Source organism: Hylobates moloch, unplaced genomic scaffold (genome assembly GCF_009828535.3).
Source record: "Hylobates moloch isolate HMO894 unplaced genomic scaffold, HMol_V3 SCAFFOLD_20, whole genome shotgun sequence".
NCBI classification, from domain to species: domain Eukaryota; kingdom Metazoa; phylum Chordata; class Mammalia; order Primates; family Hylobatidae; genus Hylobates; species Hylobates moloch.
The window spans coordinates 16,939,504-16,952,105 of NW_026652295.1; the positions used below are offsets into that span (position 1 = coordinate 16,939,504).

Here is a 12,602-nt window from a genome sequence, read left to right on the forward strand (position 1 = left end):
GATAATGGGGAAATCTGAATATGGACCATGTCGTTATTATATCATGTCAAATTTCTTGGGTATGATAGCTGTATTGTGGGGATGCAAAGGAATGCCCTTTTTCTTAAGGGACACGTGGAGAAGAATTAAGGAAATCCAGATGTTTGCATTTTAACTTTCAAATGGTACAGAAGAAAATGAATATGCATATATACGTACATTATGTAGTGAAGAATACATGATTGTTCAAAAGTTTTTTACACAGAGTATTTTTTAAGTTGGAAGAAAAATCACAGTGTTTCTCACCACCAATGGCATCTTAGATTTGATAAAAATATAACATGGCTTTGAAATCAGTAAATATACTATTCCTTGCTTGTTACTTACAGATGATGGAGGTAGTACATCTGCCTCAGTAGATTTTACGATTGGAGATGAAAATTTAAACATGGGACTGCCAGTGCTGCTTGGAGAGGTCATTTGTACCTGGTTTTCCAAATTATTAAGAAATGATACAAAAAGAGCTTTTTAGAAAAATAAAGTGACAATAAAAGACATTAAGCAAACTGATTATTCCAAAGACACTAAGTATTTTTTTCCTTTTAAATTTAAAAATCTCACTTTAAGTTCTGAAAAACATGGAACTGTAAGTGTTATAAAATCTGGCTTCCTCTAAGGAGTTCACACAATCTTAGAGGTGGATATTTGTAAAAGAAAGTAAAGTAACATCTATAAGAATATGTTCAGAAGAAGTGAAAGCAAGAAAGCAAGCATTAAAATTTCAGGAGCAGACCAGGCACAGTGCCTCACACCTGTGATCCCAGCACTTTGGGAAGCCATGACAGAGGAAACTGCTTGAACCCAAGATTTCAAGACCAGCCTGGGTAACACAGCAAGACCTCACCTATAAAAATATTTTTTGGCCAGGAGTGGTGGCTCACGCTTGTAATCCTAGCACTTTGGGTGGCCAAGGAAGGCGGATCACCTGAGGTCAGGAGTTCGAGATAGCCTAACCAACATAGTGAAACCCTGTCTCTACTAAAAATACAAAAATTAGCCGGGCATGGTGGTGCGCACCTGTAATCCCAGCTACTCAGGAGGCTGAGGCAGGATAATCGCTTGAACCCGGGAGGTGGAGGTTGCAGTGAGCCAAGATCGTGCTACTGCACTCTAGCCTGGGTGACAGGGCGAGACTCAAGCTGAAAAAATTAATATTTAAAAAAAATTTTTTTTAATTAGCTGGGTGTGGTGGTGTACACCTGTAGTCCCAGCTACTCAGGAGGCTGAGACGGGAGGATCACTTGAGCCCAGGAGATGGAAGCTGCAATGAGCTGTGACTGCACCACTGCTCTCTAGCCTCGGCAATACAGCAAGACACCATCTCAAAAAAAAAATTCAGGAGCACATTAAAAGATGTTAAGCCTAGCTGAGAAGTAAAAACATGAAACATTGAGTGCACTCCTACCCAAAAAGTATCTTACTGGAAACATTATTTGGAAACAAATTTATAAAAATCTCCTTCTCTATGGTATTGCATAAGAGTTGAGAAACACTCCATTATAATGTATCCAAGATATTTGTACATTTTTTTAAAAAGCAAAACAGCATTTCCATTTCTCTTTACTATGTTATTAATTTCCATAATGAAAATTAAACACTGTTTATAGTATGCTTTTTTAAATAAAGAATTAAGAAAGAACAAATGTCACCTGTATTTATATAATGGTTTTGTACCTTGTTTGTTAATGATTGAGACGAATTGATGGGTGATGGAGAGGAAGCTGTGATCTCAGGGGAACTAAAATTAAAGGTAGGCAGTGAAGAACTGGTGATCGGTAGAGAGATTTTCGGTAATACTGGAACTTCCATTTCCTAAAACACAACATGTTGTATGATATATTTCATCTTTCACATCATTCTTTTATCTCTACTTATTTTCAGCATGAAAGTATACAGGAAGAAGATGGTACCATGTAGTGTTAACATTGTGGGTTCTTCAATCAGAAAAACTAAACAAGATTTTTAATCCCAGCTGTGCCACCAACCAGCCATTTGACTTTGGGAACCTAACTGCCTTCTGTACCAATTTCCTAATTGGTAAAACTGAGGGAAAAAAAATAGTAATTCTTACAATATACTACAGTTGTTGTAATAATATGAAACATAAAGTTATATACAGTAGCCTACCTTATCCATGGTTTCAATTTCCAGTTTCCCTGACCCATGGTCAACCATGATCCAAAGATAGTATATACAATAAGATATTTTGAGAGAAAAAGAGACTACATTCATTTACTACATTATAGTGTTATAATTGTTCTATTTTATTGTTGTTGTTAATCTCTGACTGTGCCTACTTATAAATAAAACTTTATCATAGATATGCATGTATAAGAAAAAACACAGTATATACAGGGTTCAGTACTATCTGCAGTTTCAGGTATGCCCTGAGATTCTTGGAACATATCCCTTGCAGATAAGGGGGTGAGGGGGAGCACTATATGGTCTTGGCATGTGAAACAAGCATTTAGTAACTGTCAGTACTGAGGAGTCTGGAGAGCCACTTTGATTTTTAACCCAACTGAACAAAGAGCACCCTAAGTCTCCAATGATCCTCAGAAGAAGAACAAACAAAACGAGTTCCACTTCTGCTAAAGGCAGAGTAGCTTCTACCTGATAAGTGTTTAGATATATGATAATTATAAACTCTGGAAAAAATTATAAAGAAACAATCATCTGAAGGCACGAGAGCAACCAAAAGCAAGAAGAAACTGGATGGGAGGACACTTGGAAGATGGGAAGGGCACTGAGTGAGTTTCCTGTTCTTTTCATGAGTTGGTGCCACTGAATACCTGAAGTTCTGAGAGAAAACAGCAAACCTGTTAACTGAACAATCAGCCAGAAAAGGAGGTGAGATGCAGAAATGAAAAGCCACAGCAAGGGAACCTCAAAGTCTATATATATAAGCCACCCAAATCTCTGGTGGACCTGTAAACTACACAGCTGTAAGGCAGACTCCAAGCTGCCAAATAAAACTAAAAAGTTTCAGCTGCTGCCTACCACAGGGGAGACAGAATGAGTTCAGAGAAGTCCATTGCCAGCTTAAATAATTTGAATACTTCAAATGGATGCAGTTTATTGTAAATAAATCACACCTCAATAAAACTGATCCAAAAGCCCAAAGCAAAATAAAGACACTTCCAGATAAAACTAAGAATCTACTTCTATAAAACCTGCTCTACAAGTTCTTCAGGCTGAAAGGAAATGTTACCAAACGGAAATTCAGATTTCAGAAAGACATGAGGAATATGTGAGCAAATAAAAACTTTTTTCTCTTAATTTCTTTAAAATATATTTAACTACATAAAGCAAAAAGTACACATTGAATTTGCAGCCTCTCCAGATGTAATACAAGTAAGTACAGCATAAATGCCAGGGAAGACAGGTAGTAAATCTAACTACACAGCTGCAATCTTGTTATTTTTATAGGATGTGGTATGAAAGTAACATAAAGTAATTGAAAAACGTTATGGAAGACACAGAAATCCCAAGAGGAACCACTAAATAATGCAAAAGAGGGAGAGTTAAAAATCTAACAAATAAATTAAAATGACTTGTAACCCTAGCACTTCGGGAGGCCGAGGCAGGACAGCTTGAGGCCTAGAGTTCGAGACCAGTCTGGGCAACACAGCGAGACCCCATCTCTATAAAAATTAAACAAACAAAAAACTAGCCAGGTGCAGTGGCATGCCTATAGTCCCAATACCTGGGAGGCTGAGGTGGGAGAATGGCCTGAGTCCAGGAGTTCGAGGCTGTAGTGGGCCATGACTGTGCCACTGCACTCCATCCTGGGTGACAGCAAGAACCCATCTCAAAAACAAAAACAAAACCAATAAAAACAGAATTCTAATAATAAATATTAAATAATTAAATAATAAATATTCCCTTAACCCCCAAATGGCAGCTTTCAAAAGCAACAAAACAGTGGATCAATGATAGCCCTCATTCCAACCATATCAAAAATTATATTAACTATAAATGGATTTGGTGTTCCAATTAAAAGACAGAAAATGGACAGAAAGGTAAAACTCAGTTATATGCTGTTTACCTGAGACCTACTTTAAATATAAATATGGACAGGCTCAAAGTATATGAATGGAAAAAGATATGCCCTGAAATGACTAAGCATAAGAAGGCTTATTCCAGTAAGAAGAGTGGCTGTATTAACACCAAAGTAGATTTCAAGACAAAAAATATTTCCAAAAGTTTCTTTAAAAAGGACACTTAATAATATTAAAAGGACAAATCACTATGGAGCCATAAAATAAATGTAAAGTGTATGCTCTCATGAGGGCTTCAAAATACATGAAACAAAAATTGAGGTTAGGCATGGTAGCGCATGCCTGTAATCTCAGTACTTTGAGAGGCCAAGATGGGATGATCACTTGAGCGCAGGAGTTCGAGATCAGCCTGGGCAATACAGTGAGACCTTGTCTCTACAAATAATTTTAAAAATTGGCAAGGTATGGTGGCACATGCCTGTGGTCCCAGCTACTTGGGAGGCTCAGGTGGCCACGCCACTGCACTCCAGCCTGGGTGACAGAGTGACATCTCATCTCAAAAATAAATAAATAAATAAATAAATAACTAAGGGGATAAGACAAATTCACCAAATAAAAGCTGGCAATTTTAACCCCCATCTCTCAATAATTTAACAGGCTAACCATACCCTCCCTCCCCATGAAAAATGAATAAGAACAAAGATCTAATACTATCAGCTTACTTCTATAGATCACTATACCCAACAACTACAGAATATATTTTCTTTAAGAATTATCAAGCAGACCATACACTGAACTATAAAACAAGTCTCAATACATTTCAAAACACTGAAGTCATAATCTCAATCTTTTTCTAATCACAATGAAATTAAATTAGAAATCAATACCCTCCCCCTAAATATTTGGAAATTCAATGCATTTCTAAATAATCCATGGGTCAAATACAAAAATCAAAAGAAATTAGAAAAACTATAAAAGCAAAATTACAACGCTTCTAGAAGCAAGCACAGGAAACTACCTTTGTAGCCTGGGGATAGGCAAAATTTTCTTAGGACACAAAGAAGAATAAAAATATTAGAAAGAAAAATCCAGGCTTCATAAAATTTAGAACATCTGCCAATCAAAAGATATCATTAAGAAAATGAATAGGCAAGCCAGACTGGGAAAAAAATATTTGTTAAGAAATATATCTGACAAAGTACCTAGGTCCAGAATTTATAAAGACCCCCTAAAACTCAGTAAGAAGACAACTGGCTGGGCGCGGTGGCTCACGGCCTGTAATCCCAGCACTTTGGGAGGCCAAGACAGGTGGATCACCTAAGGTCAGGAGTTCAAGACCAGCCTGACCAACATGGTGAAACCTATCTCTACTAAAAATACAAAAAAAAAATTAGCTGGGCGTGGTGGTGCACACCTGTAATCCCAGCTACTAGGGAGACTGAAGTAGGAGAATCACTTGAACCCACAAGGCAGAGGTTGCGGTGAGCTGAGACCACGCCATTGCACTCCAGCCTGGGCAACAAGAGCAACATTGTCTCAATGTAAAAAAAAAAAAAGAAGAAGAAAGAAGAAGAAGAAAGGAGGAGGAGGAGGAGGAGGAGGAAGAAGACGAAGACGACGAAGAAGACGAAGATGAAGACGAAGAAGACGAAGCAGACGACAACGAAGACGACGACGAAGAAGACGACGACGAAGAAGACGACGACGACGAAGAAGACGACGACGACGAAGAAGACGAAGATGAAGACGAAGAAGAAGAAGAAGAAGAAGACGACGACAATCCAATTCTTACAAGGGCAAAATAACTGAACAGAATGGCCAGGCGCAGTGGCTCATGCCTGTAATCCTAGCACTTTGGTAGGCCGAGGCGGGTGGACTGCCTGAGCTCAGGAGTTTGAGACCAGCCTGGGCAACATGGTGAAACCTTGTCTCTAATGAAATATAAAAAATTAGCCGGGCATGGCAGTGTCCGCCTGTAATCCCAGCTACTTGGGAGGCTGAGACGGGAGAGTTGCTTGAACTTGGGAGGCAGAGGCTGCAGTGAGCCAAGATCGTGCCCCTGCACTCCAGCCTGGGTGACAGAGCGAGACTCCATCTCAAAGAAAAAAAACTCAACAGACACCTCACAAAAAAAGATACACAAATGGCCAATAAGCACATAAAAAACAACACCATATTATTAGTCATCAAGGAAATGCAAATTAAAATTACAATGAGATACCACCACACACAAACCAGAATGACTAAAATTTAAAAGATGACTATCAACTATTGGTAAGGATACAAACTAAATAAAATGTTCATACACTGCTGAGAGGGATATATAATGGCACACTTTGGAAAACAGTATGACGGCTCCTTAGAAAGTTAAACATACAACTTAACACCTCTTCTTCCAGGTATTTACCCCAGAGAAATAAATTTATTTACAAAAAGACCTGAACAAGAATGTTCCTAGTAGCTTTACTCACAATAGCTAGGGACAAAAGGATACGTAGTGAGTAACTATATGAAGTTGCAGAACAAGTGAAACCAATACATGGTAGAAAAAATGAGAACAGTGATTGCCTCCGGGGTAGGAGGTGACAACTGACTGAGAAGGACAAATCAAATTTCTAGGATGATAGAAATATTCAATCTCTTGATAGGGGCTTGCATTACACAGATGTAAGCATTTGTCAAATTTATTAAATGGCACACCTAAGAATTTAACATTTCACTATATGTCAATTTTGCTATGCTATAAAAAGAACAACAAATATTTATCTCTACTTCATTCTATGTATGCTGACATATTTGGGGCAAAATGTACTAATGTTTTCAACTATCTTTAAAATGCACCAAAAAAAAAAAAAAAAAAGATGGACAGGTAAAATTTTCTTTTTTTGATAAAGCAAATGTAACACAAAATGTTGGAATCTAACTGCTACTGTGTGTGTCCACTGCACAGTTCTTTCAACATTTCATGTTTGAAATTTGTCATAATCAACTGAAGGAAGAGGAGCAAACAAAAGATGCATCTGGCAATTTTTGTAGGGAAGCTTCTCTTCTCTGTCCAACCTCCAGCGTAGAACCCTAAAAACATCAACTAGATAATCTACTCTCTCATGCCAACTCCTTAAGGCACGCACTTGTCCACACTGGTTCCTTATATTACTGACCTTGAACCAATTCTTTTTTTTTTTTTTTTTTTTTTGAGACGGAGTTTCGATCTTGTTGCCCGGGCCAGAGTGCAGTGGTGCGATCTTGGCTCACTGCAACCTCCACCTTCTGGTTTCAACCGATTCTCCTGCCTCAGCCTCCCAAGCATCTGGGACTACAGGCGCCTGCCACTACGCCTGGCTAATTTTTGTATTTTTAGTACAGACAGGGTTTCACCATGTTGGCCAGGCTGGTCTCGAATTCCTGACCTCATGATCCGCCCACCTTAGCCTCCGAAAGTGCTGGGATTACAGGCATGAACCACTGCGCCCGGCTGACCTTGAACCAATTCTATCATTTGATTTCTACTCCCCCAAATTTTGACTTAGTAGATAAGTGGGTCCCACTAATCTAAGAGGAAAAAAAAAAGCCAAGAATTCTGCTAACTTGATGCTTACAGACATCTCAAGTAGAATACACACTTCACAATTCACTATCTAATACCTTTGTAATATCCTTACACGGGTTATCTCACATGAGAGAGATACTATTGTTACATATGAAGAAACTGAGGCAGGGAGATATATGGCATAATACCATACAGCTATTAAGTGGCAGAAATCTTACAGACATGAAGACAATATTTATTCTTATTTCCATTTTACAGATAAAAAAACTGAGGAGGTACACAAGAGGTTAATTTGACCAAGGTCATCCAGCTAATAAGTGGCAGTATTGTATAAGACAAGAGCAAGCAATTAAGTCTCTCCAAACTCAAGTCTTCTTATATACTGCTACATGTTTTGTATCAATGAGCTTTTTAGTAACACACATAAAAAAACTCATGGATTGGTAGGACAGTAAAAGCAAAAGGCCAATATATTTAATGACTACAATCCTTGCACATTTTAGAATCTAGGATAAGGCGAAAGGTAAAAGATCATTCCAAATGGGTAATTTTACACACAGAGTTCTATTAACCTGAATTTAATGGATCAGAATACATCCATTCCTGCTAAATAGCAACACTATCTGAAATCAGTTAGCATAATGTGTTTATATTTCATTAAAACTAAATCTCTTCCATTTGACTCTTCCAAAGGCCCATGAAAATGCCGCCCCCACAAAAATAACTTTAATCTTATTATTACCTTTTTTTTTAGACAAAGTCTCAATCTGTCACCCAGGCAGGAGTACAGTGGTGCAATCTCAGCTCACTGCAACCTCCCCCTCCCAGGTTCAAGAGATTCTTCTGCCTCAGCTTCCCAAGTAGCTGGGATTACATGTGCCCGCCATCACACCTGGCTAATTTTTGTATTTTTAGTAGAAACGGGGTTTCACCATGTTGGCCAGGCTGGTCTCGAACTCCTGACCTCAGGTGATCTGCCGGCCTCAGCCTTCCCAAAGTGCTGGGATTACAGGTGTGAACCACCGTGACCAGCCAATCTTTTAATTTTTTACCAAAAATTCCCACTAATTATAACTGAACAAAGAAACAATTCGTGGTCTGAACATATCTGACATCTGATACAAACAAGCAGCACTGCATTCAAAATAACTATAGAATTGTGTATCCAAACCTATTCTAGATAGATATAAAACACAAGGTGGGGCTGGGTGCAGTGATTCACCCCCGCAATCCCAGCCCTTTGGGAGGCCAAGGTGGGTGGATCTCTTGAGGTCAGGAGTTTGAGACCAGCCTGGCCAACATGGTGAAACCCCATCTATACTAACAATACAAAATTTAGCTGGGCATGGTGGCATATGCTTGTAATCCCAGCTACTCAGGAGGCTGAGGCAGGAGAATTGCTTGAACTCAGGAGGTGGAGGTTGCAGTGAGCCGAGATTGCGCCACTGCACTCCACCCCGGGAGACAGAGCAAGACCCTGTCAAATAAATAAATAAACAAACCACAAGGTGGGCAGAAAGTTTGGGGCCAACATCATATTAGTACCTCTTTCCTCAGAAATGTGGACATTGTAACTTCAGGGTGGAACAGAGCCAGTGATGGGAAGGACTGGGTGAAGAATCCTGTGACGCAAAATTGGCAGTTGGCCAGAATGAAGAGAAGGGGCCCAAAGAGGGGAGGAGGTGATACAGACATGAGTGAAGAGGAGTTTTTTTTTTTTTTTTTAAAGACAGAGTCTCCCCAGCTGGGGTGATCCTCCCACTTCAGCCTCCCTGGTAGCTGGGACCACAGGCGCTAACCACCATGCCTGGTTAATTTTTGTTATTTTTTTTTGTACACATGGGGTTTTGCCATGTTGCTCAGGCTAATCTCAAACTCCTGGGCTCAAGCGATCCTCCCAACTTAGCTGGCACCAGGTTTTTGAAGAAAGGAAAGCTTTACTTAGACAACCAACAAGGAAGACAGGAGTCCAGCTCAAATCTGTCTTCCTGCAAATTGGCCTTAAGGTAGTATGTTTATTAGGAAAGGTTTAGGGGGTAGATTCCGGGGAAGGAAAGAGGAGGTCTGAAAAGTCCTTGGGAGTGCACAGTTGTCTCTTCATGCCTCTTTAGGGGCCACATGTGCAAATTCTGGGGCAGTTAGAACGAAATGTGGAAATTTGGGCTGTGATGTCAGCAAGCTCAGTCTGCACAGACTCTAGTTGGTCATATTAGTTCCAGCCAATTTCAGTCAATTTTGTTATCTTACAAGTGGAGAAGGCTTTAGCAAGCTGTTTCTTATCTGCCATCTTGTAAGTTCAAGAATACCTGTTAGCCACTGAGTTCTTTAATTCTTTGGAGCATGGCTTCATCTTCGGCCTCAGTTTTTAAAGATAAAAGTTCTGAGATTTTAGGCTGAAGCTCAGGTTGATTATCTATAGCTTAGTTTTGGCTGTTTTGCAGATACATGTTTGGTGTGACTTTGCTGTATTGAACAGTTTACTAATATTAATAATATTTTGCTCTTATTTGTCCGGTATACTAAAAATTGTATTCTGGCTGGGCACAGTGATTCACACCTGTAATCCCAGCACTTTGGGAAGCAAGGCGGGTGGGGATCACTTAAGGCCAGGAGTTCGAGACCAACCTGGACAACATGGCAAAACCCCGTCTCTACTAAAAAAAATTAAAAATTAAAGAAAAGCCAGCCTTGGTGGTGCATGCCTATAATCCCAGCTACTTGGGAGGCTGGGACGTGAGAATCACTTGAACTCAGGAGGTGGAGGTTGCCGTGAGCCAAGATCATGCACTCCGGCCTTGGCAACAAATAGAGTGAGACCCTGTCTCAAAAAAAACAAAACAAAACCTGGTGCCATGGTATTGGCTTCTGTGCTCATCAGGCAGTAAGGGAAATGAGCAATATCTATACAATGCATCATCTGGCAAACAAAGCCAAGCTGTATTTTCCTCATACAGAGAGAGATAAACTTCACAAAACATGCTACAGATTTTACCAGGAAATGTAAAAACTTGTCAAAAAAATAAGCTCATGCTATATGAATCAGATATTAGGTTGGTGCAAACGTAATTGCAGTTTTGCATTATAACAATTTGCCACTTGATAATTGGAATACATTCTTAAATGTGGTTACATTATACATCATTTTAATGCAAATTTCTCACTTTATGTTTTTTTAACTGATGACTTACTACTTGCTGTTTATTTTATATTATTTTAGACTGTGGAAATGATGTTAGACAAAAGGCAAGTTCGAGTGATTTTCTTATTCGAGTTCAAAATGGGTTGTAAAGCAGCAAAGACAACTCGCCAACATCAACAATGCATTTGGCCCAGAGCTGCTAATGAACTTACAGTGCAGTGGTGGTTCAAGAAGTTTTGCAAAGGAGGCTGGGCATGATGGCTCAAGCCTATAATCTCAGCACTTTGGGAGGCTGAGGCAGGCGGATCACTTGTCAAGAGTTTAAGACCAGCCTGGTCAACATGGTGAAACCCTGTCTCCGCTAAAAATACAAAAAATTAGCTGGGCCTGTGGCACACGCCTGTAATCACAGTTACTTGGGAGGCTGAGGCAGGAAAATAGCTTGAACCCAGGAGGCAGAGGCTGCAGTGAGCTGAGATCATGCTACTGCACTCCAGCCTGGGCCACAGAGCAAGACTGTCTCAAAACAGAAACAAAACAAAACAAAACACCCAAAGAAGCACACAATAACAACAAAAAACAAAGTTCGCAAAGTAGACGAGAGCCTTGAAGATGAGAAGCGTACTGGCCAGCCACTGGAAGTTGACAATGACCAGTCACTGGAAGTTGACAAGGACCAATTGGAGAGCAATCATCAAAGCTGATCCTCTTAAACTACACAAGAAGTTGCCAAAGAACTCAACATTAGCCATTCTATGGTCATTTGCCATTTGAAGAAAATTGGAAAGGTGAAAAAGCTCAATAAGTGGGTGTCTCGTGAGCTGAGTGAAAATAAAAAAAAATTGTTTTGAAGTGTCATATTCTCCTATTCTATGCAACAACAATAAACCATTTCTCAGATTGAGACATGAGACAAAAAGTGGATTTTATACGATAACTGGTGATGACCAGCTCAGTGGGTGAACCAAGAAGAAGCTTCAAAGCACTTTCCAAAGCCAAACTTGCACCAAAAAAAGGCCATGGTCACTGTCTGGTGGTCTGCTGCCGGTCTAATCTACTACAGCTTTAAGAATCCCAGCGAAACCACTACATCTGAGAAGTCTTCTCAGCAAATCAATGAGATGCACCAAAAACTGCAATGTCTGCAGCTGGCACTGGTCAACAGAAAGGGCCTACTTCTTCTCCACAACAACACCTGATGGCACACTGCACAACCAACGCTTCAAAAGTTGAAGGAATTGGGCTACAAAGTTTTGCCTCATCCGCCATATTCACCTGACCTCTCGTCAACTGACTATCACTTCTTCAAGCATCTCAAAAACTTTTTGCAGGGAGAACACTTCCACAACAGTGGGATGCAGAAAATGCTTTCCAAGAGCTTGTTGAATCCCAAAGCACAGATTTTTGTGCTATAGGAATAAGCAAATTTATTTCTCGTTGGCAAAAATGTGTTGATTGTAATGGCTCCTGTTTTGTTCAATAAAGATGTGTTTGAGCCTAGTTATAATGATTTAAAATTCATGGTCCAAAACCCCAATTACTTTTGTACCAACGTAATAAATTCCTTATTTACACAAGGTAAGACAGCCCATTTCTTTTGTTTTTGTTTTGTTTTGTTTTGTTTTTGAGACAGAGTCTTGCTCTGTTGCCAGGCTGGAGTACAGTGGTACAATCTTGCCTCACTGCAACCTCCACCTCCAGGGTTCAAGTGATTCTCCTGCCTCAGCCTCCCGAGTAGCTGGGACTACAAGCATGCGCCATCACACCCAGCTAATTTTTGTATTTTTAGTAAAGACGGGGTTTCGTCATGTTGGCCAGGATGGTCTCGATCTCTTGACCTCGTGATCTGCCCGCCTTGGCCTCCCAAAGTGCT

At 39.8% G+C, this 12,602-nt stretch overlaps 1 protein-coding gene across 4 annotated transcripts in view; it reads right to left on the reverse strand.

The window, feature by feature from the left end:
- NUP153 (nucleoporin 153) overlaps positions 1-12,602 on the reverse strand; it is a 95,611-nt gene that overhangs the window by 33,001 nt on the left and 50,008 nt on the right. For all 4 annotated transcript variants that reach the window (XM_032141717.2, XM_032141718.2, XM_032141716.2 and 1 more), the window contains 2 exons: positions 1,714-1,851; positions 367-465 (listed from right to left, as the gene is read on the reverse strand). In XM_032141717.2, coding sequence (XP_031997608.1) covers positions 367-465; positions 1,714-1,851 — 237 coding nt within the window. The remainder of the gene's footprint in view (positions 1-366; positions 466-1,713; positions 1,852-12,602) is intronic.